The sequence below is a fragment of the Telmatherina bonti genome (genome assembly GCF_933228915.1).
Source record: "Telmatherina bonti genome assembly, chromosome: 16".
Classification (NCBI taxonomy): domain Eukaryota; kingdom Metazoa; phylum Chordata; class Actinopteri; order Atheriniformes; family Telmatherinidae; genus Telmatherina; species Telmatherina bonti.
In genome coordinates, this window is record NC_136614.1 from 19,698,897 (window position 1) to 19,726,341 (window position 27,445).

Here is a 27,445-nt window from a genome sequence, read left to right on the forward strand (position 1 = left end):
GACATTATTAATGCATTTGGAAAAGTTTCTGTTAATCACCTTTAATCATTGTTGCAGATCACAGTGGTAGTCAGGCAAAAGTGTGAATACTATGCACCGTTGTCGCTGTACCACATCCCACACCAAGTCATTAACGTCACTGCAGGAGAGGCGCTCGTAACAGTATTTAAGCTCCTACAAAGAACCTCTCGCTGGGCAGTTCATTTATTCAGAGGGTGTAGAAAGCTGCAGGGATGTTCGCTGCTGTGGAGCATGGCCCGGTGCTCTGTAGCGACTCCAACATCTTATGCCTGTCCTGGAAGGGAAGGGTACCCAAAAGTGAGAAAGAAAAACCGGTGTGCAGAAAGCGCTACTATGAGGAGGGCTGGCTCGCCACTGGCAATGGTCGAGGAGTTGTTGGTGTCACGTTCACATCCAGCCACTGCAGAAGGGACCGGCCAACCCTGCAGAGAGTAAACTTCAACCTCAGAGGACACAACAGCGAGGTAAACATAATTTGATATTAAAAATACAGTTTGTTAAAATGTACAGTTTAAAAAATATGTCTCATTGAAATGTATTGTGCTTAGCTAAAGTTGCAGAAATTTCTGTGTTTACTGTAGCTCATTTGTTTACTTTAATAATTTAATAATTACTTTAATCAGGCAAGCAAGAGTTAATTCTGGGCAGACTTTTCTTTTATTGTGTTATTTTATTGTGTTATATTTATTATTTTAGCTTATTCACTTTGCAAGTAGAATTTAAATTTATTTGATTTCTTTTAAGTCCCAGTGGTTTCAGATCTGAAGTTACAGTAGAATTATTTTTTAAACAAATGATTATGCATCTTTTACCTTGCATTTTACTTGAAGCATCCTTTTACAAAACTGCATGTCAGTTTCTCCGTACTTAAACATAAGCAATATAATTTACCCTGTTTAGTCTCTTTAGACAGCCTCTTCCACCACATTCAAAGTGGATGCTCGTAAACAAGATTGTCAGCACAAAGACATTTAATATTTGACTTTATGTAACCAGGGCGGGGGATTTATCAGTGATTAAATGTTCTGGTTGTGTTTGGAAGTAAGGCTTGTATATCCTCAGTGGCTCATGTTTTGACACTCTTGCATCAGAGCTCCCTACTGCTCCGAGTCAAAACATTGCAGAGCTCTACTCTCCGGCACTACTCTAATCACACACCATCGTTAAATCCTCCAATGTTTTTAACCTCAAGCGCACCATTGCCATTGAGTTTTAATGGAAAAATCAGACAACGAATGCTTGAGTCTAATATCTGCTATGTTCGAGAGCTGAATGGTGCCGTAAGTAGCTGGCACAAACTGGACTGCATGCAGGTTACATTTTCTCTTTCCGCCTGTGTAGCTGCTGGTCAGATGGAGCTAGATGCTGTGTCAGCATTCCACAAGACAGCTGAGGGGAGAGTGGATGAATCCCTACGCCGAGTGACTGAAGCAGAGCTGAAATGTCATTTAGCTCTGCCCACTTGAACATGGTCCAAGTACCGGTTCAGCAGCGTTGGACTTTTAAATCTGAAATGTGTTGAAAGTAAAATCTATATAAGAGTAATTTGGGATTAGTTTTTGTTCATTTGTGATTTTATTCATTCCTTTAGGCTGATAGAAAAGAAAATCTTACTTTAATGTAAAGATAACTGAACTGCTCATACGTTTCTAAATATAGATCCTTTATATCCTTAAGTGTAGTTAGATCAGCATAGGATAAACAGCGAGCAAAGCTTTTTTTTTACTTAAGCTTTGCTTATTTTTATTATTGTCTTCCTTATAATCTATGAAGTGTGAATAGGAGTGGATATTTCTAGTTGCAGTGGATTATTACTGAGGTCCTGTTCTTCACCTTGCTGATGGTACGCTCACAGTTTGGCATGATTTTTCATCCCAGTTGTTTGTCAGAGAGGACATTACAGCACAGATAAATGACCCTCAGGGCTTTGGGATAAAACATCACTTGGTATTGAAATATATTTTAGAACATAAAAAAAAGCTCTCCTCAAGTCTTGTTTGTGAAAGGTTGGTCAAAATATTTGATTAACCTTTCTTTTCCTTCAAAAGGTGCTCACCCAGCATTGTGTGAAACCCCATCCTCTGACAGTCATGTCCTTTAGGCATCAGCATTGTCATTGAACATTTGCTGTCTGTCTTCTCATGCAAATTGCTTAAGACATATTAAGAGTGAGCGAACAGAAATGGGGAATGAACTCATATAGCACTGCCTGTTATTCCTCTGGATGTATGATCCTGGGGCTTTAGGATAAACATGTATCTGAATGGATGTTTTCTATGCATTTGGTCAATTTAGGGCTAGACTGTAAAGTAAAGTCAGATCTTGGGTCATCATGCTTCTGTTAGGAACGTGGCAGCGAGACAGATTCATGACATACTGTTGAAGTGACTCGTGAGCGAAAGTTCGCATCGTCTATGATCACTGCACAGTTGCAGTAAATTTGACTTGGACACAAATTTAGCAAAATTAAGTGAGTGTGGGATAAGTCTACCTGTTTCCTTTAACTTAATTATGAATTTTATAAAATACACTTTAACAGCTGTTTAACAGTCAAACATGAAAAAAATGTTATTAATAGAAAAATTGTTCTCAGTGTCCGAATTCTATTTATATCAAGTTATTTTTAGAAAGCTATTAAACTTCGGCAGGCCTGTCAGTTGCAGTACACTCAAATGATACCAAATATAGATGAAAGCAAAGACTTTTTAAATATTATTTTATTGTATTTTGTTGCTATTCTTGTGATGCTGCAAAATAATCCCTCTGGGTGATGCGTCAAATTTGATCAACACTTCTTTTGACAATCTAGTTCTTTTTTTTTCCCTTCTTTTCTTTCCGTCCAGTACATCCAAATGCTGAACAAAGAAAACAGATAGTCACTAGGAGTTCATTCTCTGAAAAAATGAACTGTCCAACAAACACTTGGCAGCGAATGTCAGTGGGTTGACAAGGATGTAATGGCCACAGCAGTTGTTTCTGACACATTATCTGACAGTATCTTGTCATCTGAAATTTTCTAGTTGTGTCTTATGGTAGAATCACATATTAAACAGCCTTTTGCCTCTTTTTCTATGTTTTTGTGGCTTTAGTGTAGTGTTAAACTGATATATGATCACCTTAAATGTCAACCAAAGCTTATAAAAAGAAGAGGAACGGCGCAGTTATGCAGTAGGAAGTCGACTTATCTTTTAGTCTTAAACCTTCGCTCATGAGATAACAGCCTGGTCGCGTTTAAAGCATAGTTCTTGCCATTCTGTTGTATAGTCAAATTGTCCACGCAGTGCACCCCAGCTAGAACCAGCACATTATCCACTGAAATAAGGTTTTTGGGTTTTTTTTGAACAGCAGAAAATGAGTGAACCATTTCTACTTCTTAAAGCTTGGCACCTTTATTTATTTATTTATTTATTTATTTATTTATTTATTTATTTATTTATTTATTTATTTATTTGCTTTGTAGATGTTTATAGGAAAATGACATTTTCGTGGCATGCACAAGTTTAGCTCCTCTAAAGATTTAGTGATCTTGGATCAGTGGAGGTAGTTGATCTCTCCTGCTTGATAACTGTTTAGTTCATTAGTTAATTTGTCAGGAACAATGTGTAAAACATTATCAAAAAATGCCTCACACCAGGCATCAGGGCTGTGAAAATGTTTAGATTTTTTTATAATTGTCACCAGCAATTGTTTAAGGAACGAGGAGCAACACAACACTTTAACATGTCAGGTAAAGAGGACCCTGACACCAAGCTGCTGACAGGACAGAATATGGTTTATTGTCTTCAAGGTGAGAATTGGGTCTAGGTAATCAAGGAAAGTCTGGCATAAAAGTCCAATAAATTTGTTCAGTGAACTGGCAACTGAAAACATCTGTTTTTTTGCTGGTTGAACAGTTTAGAAACAGAATATTTACGTATACAAACAACCATATGTTGCATTCACCAACTCTGCTTCACAATGTGTAGAAAGAAAGCCTGTGGCAGCTCAACTTGAGGTAACCATGTGGAGATGTGAAAGCATCTTTACATTTTTAGATCTTTGCAGTGAATGTTTTTCGCCCCAGTTTGCATTTTACAACATTTCCCACATCTGCAACTTTACAAACAGTAGAGAAAAGAAATGCATGTAGGTGAGGAAGAGAAAGGCGATATTATCCGTAATGTTTGTACAACTGCAGGTAATGAGCATATTTATCAGCTGTAAGTTTGTAGTGGTTGATCTGTCACCTTTAATTTGTTTCATTTGTTCAGACTGGCTGCTTTTTTTGTTTTGTTGTATTTTTCCAGAAGGAAAGAGAAAGTTAATGAGAGTTTAGGAACAGCTGTCATTAAAAACATGACCTGGTCATGCTGCACTTGCTCACGACTTACCATCCTCTCTTTGCCCATTTGCCTAACAAAGACACTTCCCCAGCATTTTCAGGAGGATACTTCCCCATAAGAAAGCTCTCCCACATTATAAAGTTTCATAAGGGGTTCAAGACTAATCTAAAAGTATCATTGGGATACAATACCATCAGATGTCATATATTGTGGGGTTTTTTTCTGTAGAACAATTTTTATTACCTTTGCTTGTTTAGAAAAGGTTATGACTGTGTTAGTCTGACTAAATAAGTCAGCTGGATCCTCATTTAATATGTTATTTCCCAACTTCACCGCCAAATGTTTTGTGTAGACATTGTTGTTAAAAACAAACATGTAGACTTACCTCCCTACCATTCACAAGGGCCTTGAGGGTACACTGTAATCCAAAGGCTGTCCCAGCAGATAGTTTTCCCTCAAGGCCAGATTGAGGCTTTTCTCTAAAACAAAAAAGACAAGAGTCTGAGGCCCTAATCCAACAGAGACGGGTGACACTTGGGTACAAGCTCCTGTTTACCTTTCCTTTATTTTGACTGTACTCAGTTTAGTTTCTTGGGCTTTTGTTGAATACAAGCTGACCCACGTAGTGAGTTTGATCAAATCTTGTCCTATCAAAATGTTTAACTTCTCATTTTAATGAGGTTAATTTACTTTTCCACTAATATTGCAGATTTTGTGTATCATATATAGGCCATAAACAATGTTTCCTCTCTGTCCCTTGTTTTTACACTCAAGCTGTGTGATGTTTTTATGCATTTTTTCCCGGCAAATCCTCATGAATAATTCCGTCTATATTTCTGGTAGAGTCCTTTGGATGAAACGGCTCTCTTCAGGGCTCTGCACAGTTTTTCTAAAACAACAGTCAAGAGGGACACAATCCTAAAGTTTAGCTCATTAATCTATGAACGTTTAGTAGTGGGGAACATGAATCTTGCAGGACAAGCAGAAGGATGAATCACTGTTGGAGCTGAGGCATTTTCCTCAGTCCCCTTTGTCTACCGTATGTCCAGACGTCTGTCTGTATTTGCTGGCCCTTGTTACTTTGCCTAATTCACTTTTTCCTTCACATCACAAGTCTCTATCCTCATCCACCACATGTATTATTCCTCTTCTCTGTCCTGGCCACTACCCTGCTTCTCACCTTCTCATTGCTAATCCCCGTCTTCTGCTCTCTCCCTATGTGACCTCTTGACACTGGACACTCTGCTCAGGTTTGAGTAGTATATGACCTCTTCACTGCATTAAAATGGTCTCGCCAAAGGTGCTTAGGGGAAATGGCTTTAATGCGGTAATCCATCCTTGGAGAGGACATGTTGCGTAACACTTAGGCTCAGCTGTTACCTCAGGTCCTAGGTGTACTTATTTGCTCTCTGAGTTTTCCAGGAGAGACAGTGTCCCCCTGTGCGTGGCAGGGCTTTTCTTGTAGTCATGGATCACACAGTTGTATCTGAACAGCTGGATTCACTTGATTGTAGAGAAGTGATATTTGCAGAATAAAGGCCCGAAAGTGCAAACAGCTCTGAAATATGAAGCGAGAATCTTGATAACATGTTTATGGGCGGTGTATGTTACTTTATATTATCTGTCACATGTGTAGTGCACTATGGGTGGTGAAGTATTGATGAACCTTTATAACAAAATTAATACATTTTCCTGCTTAGTTTACTTCTTAACCCATTCATTATGCTCATTGTACAGCTGGGGTTTTAAATAGCTTGGATTGGTGTCTTCCTCATGGGGGTCTAACTGCATTACTGTAACAGCATAGATTTAATCGGCTTGAGAAAAATGGGATACTTTCCCATCTTAACCACCAACAATACCATCTCTGCTGTGTGAGATATCAGAAATGGCAGAACTTCTTCAAAAACCCTAAATGCTAAGAGAGTTTTCCATGAATATCATGTAATTTAGCTGTAAAATTAATGTAAGCCTGACAAACACACTCACTGAACTATATTACACAAACTGGGTAACGGCAGCTAGAAATGTCGTTTTAGAGAAATGTCACGGATGGCCTTCAGATAAGAGGGGTTTATTATTCTGTTCAGATTAGTTTTCAGATCACTTGTAAACATCTCAGAATGTATCTCCTCAGAGGGTCCTCTCCCATTGCCTTTCTGTCAGGTTTTAAATTCTTAACCAGCTTTACTTATTCAGACTCCTTTGCATAGCATTTCTCTCTTACGTTTGTGTCTGATTTTAATCTGTTGTTGGGCCCAGATCAGAAGAGGCAGTGGGGTTGTGAACAGAAAGAGAGGAATCTTCTTTTTCCCTGCTTGTAGTCTTCATTTTAGCAGAATGTTCCTTACATAGCTTTGTTTTGTTTTAATGATAAGTAACTTCTAAGACTGAAAATTTCTACAACTTGTAATATTTTTTTTGTTGCCATTATTTCACTGCAAACTAAAGATATTATTTATAGCTGTAAGACTATAGCTCTACTTTATTCAAGAAAACATTTTGAGAGCTCTTTGTAGAAGTTAACATTTGCTCCAACTTGCAAAGTTGCCAGCAATCGTCTGGTGTGATGGACTTGTGCCCAAGGCAGCACCAGTATGACATAACGCTGTCAAAGTGCCCTATCAGTTCTGCGGATTCAATGCAACCCAAAGTTGTCCCACAATATGATTTCGTCTTCTGAGTTGTTCGGATCAGCTCAACTTCTAGTCCTTGAAATGACATTTGTGTTGGCCAAAACATAAGCAGCACATTTGCAGAGAAGCAGCTCTATAGGGCCATCTGTATCAACTCAGAACCCAATACACAAGACCAAATCTAGTTAAAACACCCTGCATGTAGACTCCATTTTATTTTCATAAACACAGTTTTATTTTTTTATGAATGTAATGAATGAATGTAACCCTAAAATATCATGGATTGCAGTACTCCTGTATTTGCTTACATGTGTCAAAAGCCTCTACGATGATCTCCCTGGCCCCTTGTTGTCCTGTGGTTTTCTCCTCCTTATCTCATTTGTCGCCATGTGACATCTGGTTTCCTTGATCACTGCGTCACGGTGAGGTGCTCAGCTGTCCCCCTTGCGGGATGCCTCACAAGCTCACACTAATCTCCACACTAAGCTAAATTTACTGACATAGTGTTTATTCTCACCCCTGTGAGGGTGAAGTGTGCATACACGTGACATGCAGCATGTGCAATCCTTATGCTAATTTATTCCGTTTCTCTTTTGACACTTCTTTGTTAGTGAACGTGCAGTGAATGAATGGTGTTAGAACATTTTAATTGGAGCGCATACCTAATCAAAAGCCTGAAGTCCCAACTGGTTGGAGCTGAATCATGTTGTATAATAGCATCCAGTAAATCCATTTTGATCATAATAGCTTGCAGACAGTGCATGGATGGAGTACCAACATAGATTTGTATTCCCCCGTTGAGTTCCTTGTGCATGGATAGCTGTTATCTTTGACAACCTTGCTGCAGAAGCCTGTTAGCTTTGCACCTAGTGAGCCATCCTGCATGAGTGATCGTTCTGTCTAAATGATAGATACTGGACTGTTTTTAATGGTTTGTGAATATGTCCAGTTCAGAATGACATAGAGACCTTGGCTGCAGATTTTCAAGTCAACCTGTTAGCACTGTGTCCTGTACCCTGTGATGCACATTCATAGTAAAAAATAAATTGTTGGATATTTTGAGAGTCATTCTACAGGTATTCACTGGCTGAAGTCTGAACTCTTGTACATTATATGCATCTTACTACAGATCTCATGAGTTGCTGCTTGTTTATGGGTCTCCCTGCATTTATCTTTTGTTCTTAAGAAGTAATATATGGAATTCACTGACGTAACCTTCTTTGGGCTTATATCAAAGAATTCCTGGTAGCAGTAAAAGTAATCTATCTTGTGAGATCAATTTGTAGAAAATAATTAAACCAGGTCTTAATTTAGATGGCTTGGCTATAAATGCATAATCTAAGCTATAAAACTAGCCTGTTGGGTTTATGTAACTTTTCCAGAGGCATATTGTTGTAATCACATAGCTTATGGCTCATTCTGTATTGCAGACAGACTGAGTATTACACAAGAGTAAGGTGAAGATGGTGGCTTTTTGTTTGTTTACCTTGGGGAAATTGAAAGGGACTGGTTGGCTCACCAAGCTCTGTTACTGATCTATTGGAGTTGTACTCAGAGAGCTTAAGCCACGCTAAAACCCTGTCCTGTGTTGTGTGTTTGAGCATGTAAAGCCCACGTGCTAGACTCGGTGAGTGCAGAGCTGCCCTCTTCTTGGGATTATTCCTCTGGGAATAGGCTGAGTCACGCTACAGAAGAGCAGACAGACACAGGGCAGGGCCCTGGATGAAGGTGGGAATAAATGTCTTTGAGATGGAGACACTTTCAAAGAAACAGGTTGCTAAAAATGGGAACTTTGCAATTCCTTGCTAATGTTTAATTCTTTCTTCCTCTCAACTTGCATCCGAGGTCAGTGATAATCCATTGTGCTGTCACCCAGACAAACAAACGTATTCATCCACGTGTCATTGTAAGGGGCTGTATACTTTAGTGTACAACCATAATTTAAACAACAATCCAGTATTTGCTGAAGGGATGTTTATGTGACAATGCACTCAATGTAACATTTCACATTTTCTCTGTCTTCTCTTTGTATCTCTTATTACGTTAGGTGCCATTTCATTCTTTGTATCCCAAGATTTGTTTGTAAATTAAGTGATTTGTATAATTTAGCCATAGAAATTGGTTATTACATAGTAATAACCACCTGTTCTGCTGATTAGTTTTGTTTTATTTTTAATCAAAAGTTTGGAACCATAAAAGTGTGGCAGGGGGTAGCAATGGTGTAACTGAATGTATTTGTCTATAACTAGTATAGGCAGCTGTTTTTGACTTTTTAAATGTGTGGTTAATTTACTTCAATTTTTTTTTTTTTTTGCATCTAACTTGATGCTAAATTTCAGATGGATTTTTCTTTATCCATTTTAGAAGCTCAGGTTGAACTTGAAAGTGAATGTCAGCTGCTTGGATAATATTTGCTTTTAAATAAGTTAAAACAAAGTAATCTCAGGAGGACTGCTGAAGCCATGGATTTCCTCCCAGTACAAAGAAAACAGTGGGGTAGATAAATATCTTGACTTTTCTGTTTTTTTTCCCTTTTTGTCAATTTTTGTGTGCCTTTTAGGTTGTATTGGTGCGGTGGAACGAGCCCTTCCAGAAACTCGCCACATGTGACACAGATGGAGGAATTTTTGTTTGGATTCAGTATGAAGGCCGTTGGTCTGTGGAGCTGGTCAATGACCGTGGAGCCCAGGTAAGGGACACAAACTGCAAAGTAATGTATTATTATTTTGAGTGTGAGTGTGTTTTTCTCATAAACTCTTTGTTAAGAACCTTACACCAGCATTGATTGTAGAAAAATGACAGCTTGACCAGAACAATGAGCAAAATAAACAACACTGACAACAAATATTCAGAGTTGAAATTTACAAAATTATGTCCATGAATATGATTTCATATTAATCAAGTTGAAATGTATTAAAATTCACTGTTAAAAACATGGATACATATTTAAATAAAGTATCTGGATAGTGTTGCGTATGACATGTGACTGTCAAGTGTGTCGTGAAAAAGTCATTGATCTATTGCACAGGCACGAAGAGGAAAAACGCAGCATCGTCAGCGTGAGTTAAATCTGATGTTACTGCAGGTGCGGTGTTGCACTCTGCTAATGCTTACTGTATATTTACACCTCTGTGGTTAAAATACTCATTAAATGTATTTAATGAGTATTTAAATACATTTAAATACCCCCTGATGAATACTCACGCACTAAAATCCAGTCATGCATTTAAAGAAATAAAACAGACATCTGATACTGTTTCACCTACTGCTTGAGGTTCAGACTCATGTTCCTCTGGAAAAGTCTCAAATTTTGAGTTAAAGTTTTCCTGTACAGCCAGTGTCTGCCATGCCTGCTGAGGAGACATGACCACTAAACCTGAGCACCATTCCCTTAAAGACCAGCAGCTGCTATGTCAGGACTGGGATTCCTCCTGCACCGTGCCAAATATGAATACACTAAAATATGGTGTATACACCAACATGTATGAATACACCAACATGTGTTGGGAAATGCTGTGAAAGACAACATCTGGTTGTCTTATAGCTTATATCCACGCCACAGACATGCTTCTTAGCTGAGCAAGATTGCATTTGTTGTTATATTTTCTCTTTGGAAAACAGAATAGTCTCACATCTTTCAAGGTATGGCTTCCGTGTAAATTGTCAGAAGAGCACATTCCTTGGATAACGCAGCAGCCATCAACCATTTTGATTATTTTTTTCATTTATTTTTTTTAATTGATATGTTTTAAGATACCGGTATAACTCGACTGAAAACAAGAGAAGATCAGAGTGAGATTCTGCTGCTAGTATCACATCTGTGGCTTATAGCTTCAGAACATGTGCTCTTTACATGGTATACCGTCATGGTCCCAAGCTTTCTTGATAAATACTGAATTATTGAACGTTCTCTCTGTTTCATAACTGAGAGAGCCATGCATCCCCTGATGTTTTGCAGTTGTTGCATTTTTATTGATGTTTTGTAATAGCTTTTTATGTTACCGTAAGTGATTTAACAGCTTATGAATAGGTCTGATAAAATAATCACTCTGAATGCAACTTGTCCTGATATCTCATTTTATGTGATGTAATGTTAAACGCTACAGTATTGTAATGCTTTGGAAAGATAATATACTGTATCATGTAGTCTAACTTGGACATTTTAGCGTTTATTGATATTTACTGACTCTTGCAGGTGAGTGACTTCACCTGGTCGCATGATGGCACTCAGGCTCTCATCTCATATCGTGATGGCTTTGTCCTGGTGGGTTCTGTCAGTGGGCAGAGACACTGGTCCTCTGAGATCAACTTGGAAAGTCAGATCACCTGCGGTATTTGGACTCCTGATGACCAGCAGGTAACATACACAACCTAATTATTCCACACTAAAGGGAAATACTGAAATGGAGGTATATTAATCGTCAATGTAGATTTTCTAATTCAGCTATAAAGATGTTGTTCATACAGCACATTATTCAACCTTTCTTTCTGTTTCAAACACGCACATCCTTGGCTCTTCCTTTCAACGTGCAAACATCTAAATAATATACATCCATGTATATTAGGGTTGGGACTTTCAATAGATGGATAAATAGATAAGTCATGATACATGAGATAACAATCATACATCGCATTATTAACATTATAATCAGGATGTGACTTGTTCCAGTTTAGAAACAGATGATTTAATCAAATAGATGTAAATAGATGTGCCAATCAGTGTTGGGGCTGTTACACACACACACACACACACACACACACACACACACACACACACACACACACACACACACACACACACAAACCTAACCAATTCATTACTTCTGTAAATTGTAAGGAGATTACTTTGTTGTTACTGCATTTGAAAAGAAACATAACTAATTCTGACCTTACTTTCCTGTTTCTTAATTTTAAGTGTAGACACATAAAGTATAGACCATGTAGACACTTGTTGTCTGCAGGAAGAAATATGCCTCACTGTAAAACCCCCCAACAACAGGACAAGGGATGCTATCATGAGGTCATAATGTGCCGATACATGCTACTAGAGGCTATACATTTTTTTGCAGAGTTGAAGGATCCCGCGGCTCATCAGCTACATGTTCTCATGAAAAGTAGCTCTATTTACACTTTCCTGAAAGGACCGCAGCCCACTTCAGATGTAACGTCCAGCTCTGATCTCTGTTAGTACTGAGTGCACTAAAGCAAATTACATTTGTTATGAAATATCATCTTGTACGCCATCAGCCTTTTCAGATCTCTGATAGTGGGTGATTTCACACAACAGCTGACTGAGCAGACTGATATATCAGCTGATAAACACCAATCCAAACTTTACACACAGCCAAACCCGGCTCTGGCAGCGCAGTAAAGTCCCTTCTTGCAGTAGATAAATGTAATTTCCTTATTGATATTGATATGTGTCACTTTACATCATTGCAACGAGTTACTTTGTTGCGCTTTACCCCCAAAGCTGCTGGCGTGGAGACAATGTTATTTAACATGTAGAAAATACAAGCAGCAGCATGACAGGTGCCATGGATGTGTATATTAGATGAGGAAAGTGACAATGTTTTGTTACTTTGGATGTTATTGTGGAAATAGAGATATTGTCTCAAGTACAGCGATGAGCTCCCCAGGGACAGCCATAAGTGTAGTCAAATTCTATTAAACATTAAGTTTAGAAGGATACAGCATTTCCCCCTGGCAGCATGTCATCTTTTTCAATGCTGATGGCTGCTGAAATTTTAGGTCGTCATCTGCCAGCTGGAATACGTACACTTGCCATTTAGATGGCAGGTTTTATTTATAAGCGACAGCAAAGGGTTTTCTGTCTTGAATGTGATTTTGTTTCGTTCGGCTATGTTTTGCTTACATGTTGTGAAGTTGTCAGCTTGAGTTAACCATTATCAAAGTTTCAGTGTACATATTTGTCTCTGTCCTTGTTCATTGTCTTCAGCCCATTTTCTTTATACCACCAACATAGTTCATTCATTCTCTCTTTACTTTTCGTTGAGTAAGCATTATTTTCTTTTCTCTGATTGTCTTTTGTCTTCTTTCTGTTAACTCTGCACTATTTCTTCCCCAGGTTCTGTTTGGTACAGCAGATGGACAGGTCATAGTGATGGACTGCCACGGTCGCATGCTGGCCCACATACTGTTGCATGAGTCAGACGGGATTGTCAGTATGTCCTGGAACTACCCCAGTTTCCTGGTGGAAGACAGCAGTGAGAGCGACACAGACTCTGATGATTACCCCCCACCACAAGGTATATTTCTCATAGTTTGAGTCAATTAAAACAATAAGACTCTAAACTGTGAACAATTTAAAGCATCGTACTAAAGTATTATTTCAGTCTCACAGTTCACTGATCCTGAGGTCAACCTTACAGTGTCCATCCATCCATATTTTCACCCGCGCCCCACCTTACAGTGCAGATCAGGAAAATTTAGTGCACTGAAATGTGTTGATTTTCAGGCAGTTCTCTCCTGAGTGCTGCAGCGGCTTTTCTGAGCTGCCCACCCTAACAGTTAACCAGGACGACTGCTTTAGATGGATTAACAAAAAACTTTTCAATGTTACACACTTCTATGGATGTTTTTCTTTGCATCTAAATGGAACTCCTGCCAGACACCCAGGCAATCATATAATTGCTATAAATGATTGATTATGAGGAAAGAGCCTCCTAGAAGATCCTTGTTCCTCCAAAAGGCTCCTGCTCCTGTTGAAGTGCAGCCTCGCAGGGCACACTGGCCTTCTGATTAAGACACAGACACAATATCAGAAGTCTCTGATTATGACTTTTGTTGCAAGTCAGAGCTCTTTATCTTAAGACATTTTTTGCTGAACTAATAAATCCCCACCTAAATACATAATACCCTACTTTCTCTTGCAGTAATAACACCAGATTGGATGTCTTTTGTTTGCTTCTTACACTCCTTTATTTATCTTTTTGCAATAATTGACATCAATGTCAAGTCATTAGCTCAAAAAGAGTGAAAATGATGAGTCTGTAACTATTTCCTTTACTTGATTACTGTTTATGCTTAAGCTCACTAATAAAAACCATTTAATAAGGATTTGATGACCTCAATAGTAAATTTTTATCAAGTTGACAACCAGACTGAGATACTGTGCTGCCTCTTCCTCCGCCTGCCAGATCTCTTTATCATGATATATAATGTTGACCTGTCACTGCACTAATGTTCTGCATTTACAGCATTGTGAATATGGTGTTGTTCTCTTCAGATATTTGTAATAGTCCTTTTTGGCAGACAAGTTTTATTTGTCAGGCTCTCATTTAGCACATTGGCTAAGCACATTGTTTTACTTTTGGGCCACTGCTAACTAACAGTTCTTAAACCAGCACATGCTTGTAGGCCAGAGCCTAAAGCTGCATGCCAAAACCCTCTTTTCAAACTGTGGTGCTGCTGGCATTGCTCTAAAATCTGCTTAATTAATATTGCACCATCATGAATGTCACCCAGCCCTCTTTGAAACTGTCCTTTTTAGTGGGACTGTTTGCTGTTTAGACACAACAGCAGTAATTACATAACTGTGAAGGCTGTTCACATACAGCATGTATATGCATGTATCCATTACAGCAAACGCAAGGTGTAAAGTTGCTTGCATAATATGCCCTGTAGAAAAGAAGAAGAAATCCTTCCATATAGATATGTAATTTTTCCATCACAGGAAAAGATCAAATGTGCACCCACTTGTGCACTAACAAGTTCTGGACGTGTTAAGCACCAGTAATGGTTGAAAACAGGAGTGAAGTGCTGGTGTAATCAGATGCATCTGTTCTTGTTAGGTCAGGGCACTGTGACACTGATCAAAGCTTTCAGTCCATGAAGCAGTGGATGATCATTATGTAAATCTTACAATAAACCAGCTACCACTAATTGGAGATTAGATTTTTTTTATAGCACAGACTTTAGGTTAAAACATTTTGCTTTATGGCTAACAAAATAAATAGAAAGAAATTAATGGCTAATAACTGAATCACAATCCAGTTGCACCCCTTTCAATCAGCAGGAGGTCTCTGCTGATTGGTTGTTAACTACTGACACCGTTGATCTGATTTACTACGTTACATTAACAATGATGCCCCAATCCAAAAAGGGGGGAAAAAAAGACTGGATGTTGATTGGCTGGGCTCTTAGAGTAGTTTTAGGTCTGAAGTCCCTGACCAGTAGCTCAGAGGAAGCTAAGTTAGAGTCCTGCTTATGTCCAGAAAGTGACATTGGAAGTTATGTTGGCCTGGCATACACTCATTTGCCTCCTTTTGGCCTGAGAGCGTGAACATGACAGTTTAAGCCACGGGATAATATACAGGTTAAGAGCTTTGGAAATGTTATGGATGTTCTCCAGTTTTCTTGAAAGGCTGAGACATGCTTTCAATTGTGAACATTTTTTTTTAATTAGGATGGGATGTGTAATTTAGAAATATCCTTTGCAAAACACTTCTGATTCTTGTGTCTAAGAAAACTAAGATTGCAATGGCCAAAACATAAAGCTCGAGGTCTCAGTCCACAAGCTCAAGCCACCGTGATTTCACCATGATCATGTCCATCTTATCTCTTTAAGGCCAGACCCATGAAAAAAATGTTTTTTAAATATAAGCTCTTTATTTAGCATTTATTACCATGCAATATGTCAAAATTACTACAGTGTAGTTTTCTGCTTCCCAATAGCTGTTAGTGGGCAAAAGACAAATATCAGCTTGTGTTCAACAGGATTTTCAGCAAAGTTTTTATCATAAAGTGATGCAATGTGTCTCAGAAACTATATGAATCAGATATATCATGTTGAGCTCTCTATGGCAGCGTTTTTCAACCACTGTGCTTCAGAGGTTGTCGGGTGTGGCATGGGAAATTATCCAGTGTCACCAAATTGGTCTGAAAACAGTTCTGTTCTTCTGTAAACAGACCTAGTTTTCATACTGAGAGTACAAGTATGAAAGATGATAAAGAACCCTTTTTTTTATTTTTATTTTTTATTAGATTCATATTCAAGATATTTTGACAATAACACCTTCATATTGTTAATGCAGACCATAGAGTTTTATTTGTCAACATTTTCGGTTTGTGGTGTGCTTTTCAATTAAAATAATACTCTAAAAAGGTTGAAAACACTGCTCTGGGATAAATACCATTATAGATTTTATCGTTAATATCTGATATTGTATATACTTCCCATCATACTTTTCTAAGAAGATTGTATTGTTTTTTTCTTTTTCAGTGCACACCCAAAAACCACTGCTGACAGTCAGCTTCACCTCTGGAGACATCAGCTTGATGAACAATTATGATGACCTTTCACCCACCCTCATCCGCACTGGTTTGAAAGGTGTGTGGGTGTCTTATTAATCCCATTAAATCTCCCTCATCTTATCTTTTTGATTGTTTTTTTTTGTTTTTTTTTCGTTGTGTCTCTCAATCACTTGTTTATATTTTTATAAACACCATGTCTTCAGGACTGTTGTGTTTTATATTGCTGAGCTGTATATATGTTAATAGTTATAACAGCAGGAGTTACTTTGCTGCAGATGTTGTGGTCCAGTGGTGCTCTCAGGGGGATCTCCTGGCCGTAGCAGGGATGGAAAAAACTATCCTTTCCCCTGACACCCCTTGCCCTCCCCCCACGAAAAATGCCATTGTCAAGTTCTACAATGTCCGAGGAGAACACATCTACACGCTAGACACACCTGCACAGGTAATGAATTATAACTAAAACAGGGATATTGTGTAACAAGAAAGTCAATGTAGTCAGTTTACTGCATCTGTCTTAACAAGTTTAAATTAGTTAAAGCTGGGGTAGGTAATGTGGGGGAGCTTGCAAGATGTGAAAGTGGCACCCTGTCTTTGCTCCTCCCCCTCTGGTTTTGCTCCTCGCGTGATTCAAGGCTTTTTTATTCGCAGCTTTTTCCACCAATTTTCTCTTTCTCTGCTGTTTAGCGGGAGGAGGCAAATAAATCGAGCCCGGTCGAGGAAATCCTTCCTGCATTTTCTCAGCCATGTTTGCCTTCCGAGCTTCTTCTTAACTACTTTGTATTTTCCTCCTAACACGCTATTTACATGCAGGGTGTGGCTATCAGGTATGGGCTGCGGGAGGGGGAGAGCTGGGAGAAGAAGCTTACGAAATATAAGAAATGATAACTTTAATTTGGTCCGAACATTTGGATTGGTCAGAGTTTTCACAGATTTACAGTAAACTGAGTGGTCTAACTATATTTATTATAATGTACAGACTACTATCAGGATGAGGAACCACTTCACCCGGAGTAAAAAGAAAATGTCTCTGAGCAAGATTACGTACCCCAGCTTTAATTTACCCCAGCTTTAAGTCATTTTAAACTTGATTTTCCTTTTTTTTTTTAAAAATAGCAATAGTATGTACCATGTTAAATCTAGGCCTGCAGCAAAACCAGTAACAGCTTGAATTGGAATGGTAACTTTCTGGACTTTTCTGCAATGATATTGAAGCATTTATTTAAATTAGCATTTTTCTTTTTCTTTTTTTTTTGCCAAATTTCTTTCCATATTCCAGCTTTGTCTTTGTTGAAGATGTAAAAAATAGATTTATTAACCATAATATATGAGGAACATTAATATTTACCCTTCTTTGGTGTTTGACATTAATGTTGTGTATGTATATTAATGAACACACTATGTTTTCTCCTTGCCACTGCAGCGTCCCATCACCACACTCTGCTGGGGTCACCGTGACTCACGTCTGTTCTTGGCATCGGGCCCGGCTCTCTATGTGGTGCGCGTGGAGCATCGTGTTGCCACTCTGCAGCTACTCTGCCAGCAGGGCATTGCAACGGCAGTAAAGGAGGAAAAAGACATTGCAAAGCTCACTATGCCTTCCCGTCTCTGTTCTTACGTCACTGCTGCGTTCGTCCCTACCACCAAGGTAACACAGGACACAAGTTTCAGCACCATTAAAACTATAAAAATAATGTCAAGAAGTTCCAGGTTGAAAATCAGTAATGACCTTCTAAGATGATAAACTGAGGAAAATTCCTTTTACTGAAACTACAATTAAAGTCTTAGCTGACAGAAGTCTGTGGGAAAATGTTATCTGCAAAATGGTTGTTTGACTGACATGACAGGGAACTAAACTTGACTTTAACTCTGCATTTCCAGCCCCCAATCCCAGATCCAAACAACATGCGTGATTTTGTGAGCTACCCAACAGCTGGGAACGAGCGTCTGCACTGCACCATGAAGCGTACGGAGGATAACCCTGAGGTGGGAGGGCCGTGCTATACTCTGTATCTGGAGTACTTAGGTGGTCTGGTGCCAATCCTGAAAGGCCGACGGATAAGCAAACTGCGCCCTGAGTTCGTCATTATGGACCCCAAGACGGATGGGAAAACAGGTGGGACTGAGTTTATTTTGTCTTATTCACTTGGGAGGGTAAAATAATCTAACAAAGTATAACTTTATAAAGAGAAGCTGAAACATTTAGGCCAGCTGATCAACCTAAATGCAAATTTATGTAGGTGCTAAATGGGTGGAATTGTGAAATGAAACAGTTTCAACATTTGTGATATAAAGAATAACAAATATATAGTCATAATATTTTGTTTTATATGTTTTCCTTAAAATCCAAATGGGACATATTTGTGATATCCTCCAATAGTTTTCCAGAACTTTGGCACTCAGAGAGTTGTTTTACTCACTGAAGGCGAAATATTTTTGTTAATTAAAAGCTACTTAATGGAAGCTCTGATGGCTCAGAGGTCTCCACTCACATCAACTCTCCAGCTACCCATAAAGCACACAATGAAGCTGGATATGAAATGCCACCAGTCTATTCATATTTTAATGTATATCAAATAAATTTGCTTATCATAAGCTGCATCAGGAGTAGTTTATGACAGAAGAGAAGAGTGAGTAAAAATACTGGAAAAATAATTTGAAGTGCACAAACTGTAGAAATGTTGCAAAATGGCAAAACATGTATATTGTTTTGGTGAAACTGAAAACTACATCTCCAAAAGACGCTGTTTCATTTAGCAGCTCATATTGTTACCTGTTTTACGTATATTTTATATTTCACATTTGTCACTCTAGAACATACTGTTGTGGTTTTTACAATATAGTTGACTTTTTGAAGAGGAGAAAGATTTTTTTTTAATGCTGGTTCAGGCCACTTGTTCAGGCGCTGGTTCAGGCACCATGTCCAAATGGAGAGGACATCAATGCCATGTCTGATTTTGCCACAGATCATATCAACTTCTTTGTGGCCAGCATTGTGCCAATAAGAGCACTAAGATGCTTCTCCAATAACAAACCCTGGATCACCAGTGACCTGAAAAAGCTGCAAAACAAAAAAACAAAGGCTTAAAACAACAATGAAGAAGTGGAAGGAGGACAAAAGGAAAAAGAATTTCAGCTTCAGGAAAACAATGTGAGGGATCTGAAGTCAGGATTGAAAAAAAATCAAGTCAAAGTGGGACTGGACTGTTGAAGGTCTGGACAAAGCTAATAAGCTGAACATGTTCTTCAGTTGGTTCACTTCACCTCTGCGTCCATGAGCCTGCAGCTTTACTGTCACACCTCCACTCTGTCCCCCTGCAGCTCAGTCATGGATCTTAACACAGTATCAGAACTCACAACCCCAAGGCTAATGAAGTTGGAAAACGTAAATCCCTTTTAACCTATATTTAACTGAAGACGATACCAAGACAAGATGTTTAATGTTTAAACTGATTAACTTTATTGTTTCTTTGCAAGTATTGACTTACTGTTAACTTGATGCCAAAAACACGTTCCTGAAAAGTGGGGAAAAAGAAACAAAATAAGTAAAAATGACTACAAGATAGTAATTTCCCTCAGAGTTAAAGTATTTTTCATTTAATTTCCTTTTTATATTTACTGAATAAGATAAAAATTTATCTTGAGACCTGCACTTTGACTGAAAACTAATAATCAGATGTTTTGTCTCCTCAGAGGAAATATATGGCAACAGTTTGATATCCGCAATGATTGACAGCTGCAATTGCTCCGACTCCAGTGACATCGAGCTAAGTGATGATTGGGTTGGCAAGAAATCTCCAAAGATAACCAGAGGAAGTAAATCTCCCAAACTTCCCAGGTAATTAACTGGACAAATAACCTGTAAAAACAGAACCACATGAAGCTTGATTTTTGAATAATTTAGCTGAAGTAATGTGAAAAGCTTCTACGCAATATTAAAATGTGTTCTTAATGTGTCAAGCATTTAATATAAAGAGACATTTCTACATTAGTACAGACAAAAAAAAACAACCCAAATTGCAGTAAATTGAGATGTGTTCCTGGAGAAGAACAGGTTTATTGTAATGGATATGATTATAAAGAACAATCTTTATTTTTAGTTGTGTTTTATACGACCAACGGCACTTTTTCTTGCTTCTTTGTGTTGCTAATGTAATTGCCGCTTCCATTTTTCTTTTTTTCTTTTTTTTTTTTTTTACCAAAATGTGTTTGATTTTGCAACTGAACTGATGTAAGCTGTAAATTTCTGCTGGATTGTTTTTCTGTGAGCAACGACTGTTATGTCAAAATTGTGACCATATCTTGAGATCAGGAAGCTCACATTTTTTAAGATGGCTGTACAAACAACAAAAACCAGACATTATATTTGAGTAAATAGTTTAGTTGTTTCACTGCATGCTTAAACCTTCTTTCTTATTTGCTACCTTCTCTGTAGAGACTTAGTTTGTCCCTTTACCAACAGGATTAATATTGACCCCAGAAAATCCCCCAAACTGTCCCGAGCTACACAAGAGATCTCTAGGTCACCACGGTTACCCATACGAAAACCCTCAATTGGATCACCCAGTCTGTCACGGAGAGAATTTCCTTTAGATGACATCAATCAGGTAAATGGGAAATAATTTGTGAGGATAAAAAAAAAAACAAGTGGGTGGTTGTATATTTATAAAACTAGATGTATATATCTTTTTCAATCAATAACAACAAACCCTACTCATGTCTTGCAGCAAAATTACCTCGCTCAGGTCACATCCAATATTTGGGGAACAAAGTTTAAGATAGTGGGGCTGGCAGCATTCTTGCCAACCAATCTTGGTGCAGGTAACCAGTCAACTTTACAACTACTTGCTTTACTTTCCATGGTCTACATGTTCCTTTTTTTTCTCATTTGAATGATCTCGTCTTTCCTTACTAGTTATCTATAAGACAAGCCTCCTACATCTGCAGCCCAGACAGATGACCATTTACCTGCCAGAGGTGCGCAAGATCTCTATGGACTACATCAACCTGCCTGTCTTCAGCCCCAACGTTTTCAGTGAGGATGAAGATGACCTTCCTGTCACAGGTCCTGCTGGTGGCGCTGATGACAACCCCCCCTGCACTGTAAACATCCCTATTGCGCCCATTCACAGTCCTGCCCAAGCCATGTCCCCTGCCCAAAGTATTGGTCTGGTTCAGTCACTCTTAGCCAACCAAAATGTTCAACTGGATGTTTTGAGCAATCCCACTGCAACCCCCTCAGGAGCAGCTGGCAGTGGGTCAGACCAAAGCCAGGATGCCATCTTGACAGCCCAGTATACAGTACCCACGAGGTACTCCAGTCCTGGTCAGGTCATTTTCGGGGGCCTGGAAGTAGGTCGCCTAATGGTTGGACCTCCACCATCACATCATCCATCGCAACAGCAGCAACAACAACCAAGTCAACAACAGCAACAGCAGCAGCAACAACTGCAGCAGCAGCAGTTACTACAACACCACCAACAAATTCAGCACCATCAACAGCAACTGCAGCTCCAGCAGCAGCAGCAGCAGATGCTCCAGCATCAGCAGCAGATTCAACAGCAACTTCACCATATACAGCAGCAGCATCAACAGCACCTTCAGCAGCACATACAGATGCAACAGCTGCAGCAACAGCATCAACAAATTCAGCAGCAGCTGCAGCAGCAACAACAAATGCATCATCAGCTCCAGTCTCAGCAGCAGCAACATCAGATGCAGCAACAGCAGCTCCACCATCAGCTTCAGCAGCAGCTTCAAATTCAAATCCCCGTTTCCTCTATGTCATCAGGCCAACCTTCTGGTGCATCTATGCACCAGCTGCAGCCAGGTGCACTGCAGATCCAAATTCCCCACACACCTGCTGATTTAGTAGTAGACAGAGCAATAGGGAGCGAACATGAACACTTACTGAAAATCAAAACTACTCGGTCAACGCCTCAGCTGGCTGAGGGGGATACAGTTGTGTTCAGTGCTCCTCTAGAGCTCAGCAAAATGAACCCCCCGCCCCCTTACCCTGGAACTGTGGCTGCTGCCTTAGCTGCCGCAGCTGCTGCTGCTGCCTCTGGATCGGCATCCACTGCAGCCTCCAGCTCATCTGGAGCAGGAGGGAGCACAAGTGGAACTCCTCCCCCTGGTGAGCTTTGTCTGAAAAAGGGAGAGTTCCAACTTTATCCTTCAGGTCAGCAGCAAGCACAGTACCCCACACCACTGGGCTATGAGAGGATAACAACCTTTGACAGCAGTGGGAATGTGGAAGAAGTATGTCGCCCTCGAACACGCCTTGTCTGCAATCAGAATGTCTACACACTCCAGGGACCTGGCAGCTCTGCCACTCTCAGGGTCACCTCCTCTTCATCCTCCTCAACAGCTGACAAGAAAATCCAGCTCCCCTATGCCTCTGCTACTCTCAACAGACTCACTGCACCCCGCTATTCCATACCCAGTGGAGACCCACCTCCATACCCAGACACAGCCAATCAGAATAGCACTGCTGGGAGGAACCCTGGTCAGAGACTTGACAGCAGTTTGATCCACGCAACCCTCAGGAGGAACAGCCGAGAGGCTGCGATTAAAGTATCTCAGATGGAACCACCTAGACCACTGCCCCCTAAGGCGAAAAATAGTGCACTAGCAGCCTCGTTCCAGCAGAGGGTGCCAACAGCTTTATACACCTGCAGTCAGTGCAGCAGTGGATCCAGCGTTGGAGGCACTGCCCCGGGGAGTGCCAATGGAATAGCAGGAGGCACTATTATCAGACAGGATTTCCCTCCAGGGAATGGACCACCGCACAGCACAGTAATTGTTCACTCCAACAGTGCAACTCCTCTCGCCTCCCAGTCATCTTACAGCCTAATGAGCTCACTTGAAGGATCCGTGAGTGCAACAGGAGGGAGTAATAGAGACAGGGCCGATTACGTTAATTCAGCGTTTACTGAGGATGAAACATTGAACCAGTCCCTGAGGCATCTGGCACTGGGAGGAAATGATGCATCAGGGCTTGTTGTCAAACGCCCACCTCCCTATCAGTGGGATCCAGCTACTACAGAGGAGGTGTGGGTTCCTCAGGAAAGGACAGCATCTTTAAACTCCACTGTTCCCCCTGGTTCACATAAACCACCGCCCCTCGTCCTTAGTCCAGCTCAGCACTTGGATGTAACCAGACTGCCTTTTGTCCTTTCTCCAAAGTCCCCCACCAGCCCTGGTGCTGCATCATTTCAGACTGCTGCTGCGGCAGCGACAGGCTACCAAATCTCTCTCCAGTACCCTCCGGCAACTGCCTATTCTGGAGCCCAGCTCCAACCCGTCCCTGGGTCACCACGCCCCTGCACCTCCCCGAAGGAAGTGGTGGCCCCTGTTCCCTTCTCACAGCAGGATGCAACCTTTGTATTACCACCAGGTTATCCTGCTAACTTAGCGAACCTAGCCTGCTGTCCTCTCCCACCCCTTTATCCAGGAGGAAGTGCTTGTCCCGGGATTCCCATTCCTCCTATTGCTGTTCACACTCCGTGGGGTACATATAATTCCTGTCCTCCTATGCCCAGTCCGGCAGTGCCACTACCACCCAAAGCCTCCCATATGTCAGTAGACAAAAATGTTCTCTCACCACCACCTCCCCCGCCACCCCCTCCACTACCACCAGCAGAGGTGCAGAGCCATGGGGCATTACAAGAGGCCATGACGGAGGCTGGGGAAAGCTTTCAGGAGGTACTCTCTTTAACTGAGAGCCCTGTGCCACAACGGTCAGAGAAGTTCAGTAAGAAGAACCGCAAGCGGATGGATGGTCGGGCTGAAGAGACTAATGTATCACAACTGGCTGAAGGGAGCAAATCAAAAAAGGAGGGCAGAGCTCTGGGCGATTTCAACTCGCTCATCTCGAGTCCACGTCTGGGAGGAAGGGACAAGAAAAAGCTGAAGGGACAGAAAGAGCAGCAATTGAAGGCTAAGAAGCTGAGTAAGGCCACTACCAACAGTGAGTTCCAGGATAGTTCAGAGAGTGAGCCAGAGCTTTTTATCAGTGGCGATGAGCTCCTTAATCAGTGCCAGAGCAGTAAGAAGGGCTGGAAGAGTAAGAGGAACCTAAGGGCTGCCAGTGAGCTTGATGAGATCAAGTGTCGGAAATCCAATGAGAAGGAAGACAGAGGACTGGGCAGCCAGGGGTTTGTGTATGTCATGGCCAACAAGCAGCCTCTCTGGAATGAAGCCACGCAGGTCTACCAGCTGGACTTTGGTGGGCGCGTCACACAGGAGTCAGCCAAGAACTTTCAAATAGAACTGGAGGGCAGGCAGGTAAGAAGCTCAATCATGCTGTCAAAGAGAAATTGTTTGCAAATATTTGATATCAGTTGATTTAATATTTTTCTGTTCTAATACAAGTGTTTTGTTTTTTGTTTTTATTCATTGTGTCCCTTCTTTGCTTTTTTTTCTCCATAGGTGATGCAGTTTGGAAGAATAGATGGCAATGCCTACATCTTAGACTTCCAGTATCCCTTCTCAGCTGTCCAGGCATTTGCAGTGGCTTTGGCCAATGTCACCCAACGCCTCAAATGAGATGTTCCCTCCCATCTTGGCATAAATCCTATCTGAGATTTCAATGCAATCTGCCAAATGGGCGCAGTTGTTTAATTGGAAATTAATGAACTCTTGTAGTGGATATAGGAGAAAAGACTAAAATCAGCCCAGGCCATGTAAGGAAATACAATCACACTGCACTACATGATGCTGCCACTAGATATGGTGCAATAAGCATTGACCACATTTGTCAAAAATGCTGTCAGATCTACTCCGTTTGGCAGTCTGTTGCATCCTGCAAAGCACGGAGGGCCAAAGAGCTGAGTTTGGGTAATCATCATGCAAATAAATGCTGCTTTAGATAGAAGTTAGTCGACATTGTTGCTGAGGTGCAGATTGAAAAGAAGCAGCAGTAATACTTGAAAACCATCCTCTAGAGGTGAGAGTTACTTTTCCAAGAGGGCACAGGTACTACTGGGCACTGAAATCCATTGCTGTACAAACCTTTATTGAAACAGTTACCACTTTATTTTACTGCTTTTGCTTTTAGGAGTTTTTTTTTTATTACAAGGTGGCAATTAGGAGGGTGTTTTTCTTTTTGCTCTCTGCCATTACTTTTGTTACTGTCTCAGTCTTTCTTGGCTGGAATTGAGGCTTAGATTTATGCATCACATAGGAGCACTACTAAGTGTTAAGACTTTTTAACTGTTGTCAAATGTGTGCCACTGTTAAACTTTACAAGTTCATAGATTGAAGGAAGAGGAAATGTTACTCTGCTACATGAATTAATTTATATTTACACTGTTGCTTTGCCATTCAAATATTATTTTTAACATTGTAATTCTTAGTGATATACGGTCCTTACTCTGTCATCACGGTTTTCTTATCTGCTTTATTTGGGAGACTGAATTCAAATATTGCTGTGTAATTGGAGTTTTAAAGTGGGAGTGGTTTACAGAATAGCTTTGGCTGACACATCCTATACTTAGTTAATTACATACATATGGTGACATGGACACCAAAGACGGCGCCAAGGCCTAGGATGAACAACTTAACCTCTGGCATGAAGTGATTTGTCACCTGCTGTCACTTCTGTGAAGTGAGTATGAAGTTGGGGGGCTGTCCCTGATCTTTAAGACCACAGTAAACATGTTTGCATGGTACAGGAAATATTTTTGTATATTTTACCTATGCCATTTCATACGATTCTCAGAAGTCCTGTAAATAAATCGATCATATGTAAATGTTGTAAAGAGACTTGGGTGACTTTGACAGATTTCTGTTCACACCTGTCTCCACTGTGTTTAATTTCAGGTGTGGAGTAAAGCTGTTGCACTGTTAAAGTCAGCAACAGTAACCACAAAATGACAGTTAAGCTGTAATCATTGTCACTCAACCTTGTAAGTCTCCAATGAAGAATGAAGCTTTTAAAATCTATCCACCTAGTAAGCTAGCTGATATCTGAAAGGCTGTTTTTGTTTGTTTTAGACAGTAAAACTACATTGTAACTATAAAAATTAGATGACACATTACAAATACCTCTTAACGGTTTTTGTTTGCTAAAGTTGTCAGCTAAAATGACATAAGGGAGCAGTAATGTAATATTTGTGCTCATAACTGGGTAAATTTGATGAGGCTCAGCTCTAACATTTGTGCCAAAATATGCATTTTTCTAAATTTGAGTTGGAAACGAGCCAAGGGGGAAGTGGTAACTTCATTCATGAGAAAAGTATCACTGTGGACCGACTTTGTGTTGGTCTTTGAATCGATGAGATTTTTACATTTATTAGCGTGATCTTTTCATATGACAACATGATGCATGATGTTTGGTGGTGGTGGGTTGTAAGGATAGGGACGGAAAAATGGGAGAAAAAAAAGAAAAATTGAAAAAAACATTTTGTCAAATCATAAAAATGAAAACACGAGCATGTCATTAAGAAAAAAACCTTTTTGTGTTGGTTGTGCAATATTTTGTAGGCGGAAGAAAGATCCTTTGTTTTTGCTTTTGGCCATGTTTTGATACTGTACTTTTAGTTCTGTATCTCAAATTGCTGGTCTGTACATTTTATTTATGAGATTATTTCCTAATGGAGATCAACTATCTATACATACTGTATATTGTGGAGTTTTCTTAAAATTTCTTTGTGTTGATAAGTTCGTAAAAAGTGTTGCCTGAGTTATAAGATGGAAATGTGGGGTGGTTCAGGGGGTGGGGAGGGAGCAGGCAAATTTTCAATGTAATGTGAAGTTTGCATTGGATGGAAAGATGTGAATGAGTAAGTGCCCAGTTAAATGTAGTTGGTAGAATAGTTGCGTAGAGTGTACATGTCAAGTCAAGGTGTGTCTGTAATAAGCTGTGCAGTCTACCAATCTCATCAGTGTTAAATCTGTTATCTTCTGTGCTTATGGTTTCCACACATTCACATGAGTTCATGTTCAACATTGCCTATGGACTTTAAGGGTTCACTTTAAACCGATGATGACCTGTTGTAGATATTGTAGGATCTGGCTTTTATTTAGAAAAGATTTGTTCTTTGTATTTGTAGATGTTAGACTTAATTGACAAAAACACATAGGAAAAAAAATTGAGTTTGATTTGGTGACTGAACGTTTGTAGTGGATGGATAGTAAGGCATGCCATGTAAATTATTTCACGCATCTTTTGAATAAATGTCTTTGTTT

The 27,445-nt window shown here is 39.9% G+C and overlaps 1 protein-coding gene across 1 annotated transcript; it reads left to right on the top strand.

Annotated features, from left to right (window-relative positions):
* tulp4a (TUB like protein 4a) lies at positions 1-27,398 on the top strand. Its single transcript, XM_079255242.1, has 13 exons — positions 1-485; positions 9,540-9,668; positions 11,175-11,336; positions 13,068-13,248; positions 16,224-16,331; positions 16,531-16,697; positions 17,676-17,900; positions 18,134-18,368; positions 19,946-20,090; positions 20,715-20,859; positions 20,980-21,073; positions 21,168-24,541; positions 24,686-27,398. The coding sequence occupies exons 1-13, from the start codon at positions 234-236 to the stop codon at positions 24,800-24,802; spliced, it is 5,334 nt and encodes a 1,777-aa protein (XP_079111368.1). The 5' UTR covers positions 1-233; the 3' UTR covers positions 24,803-27,398.
* The last annotated feature ends 47 nt before the right edge of the window (positions 27,399-27,445 follow it).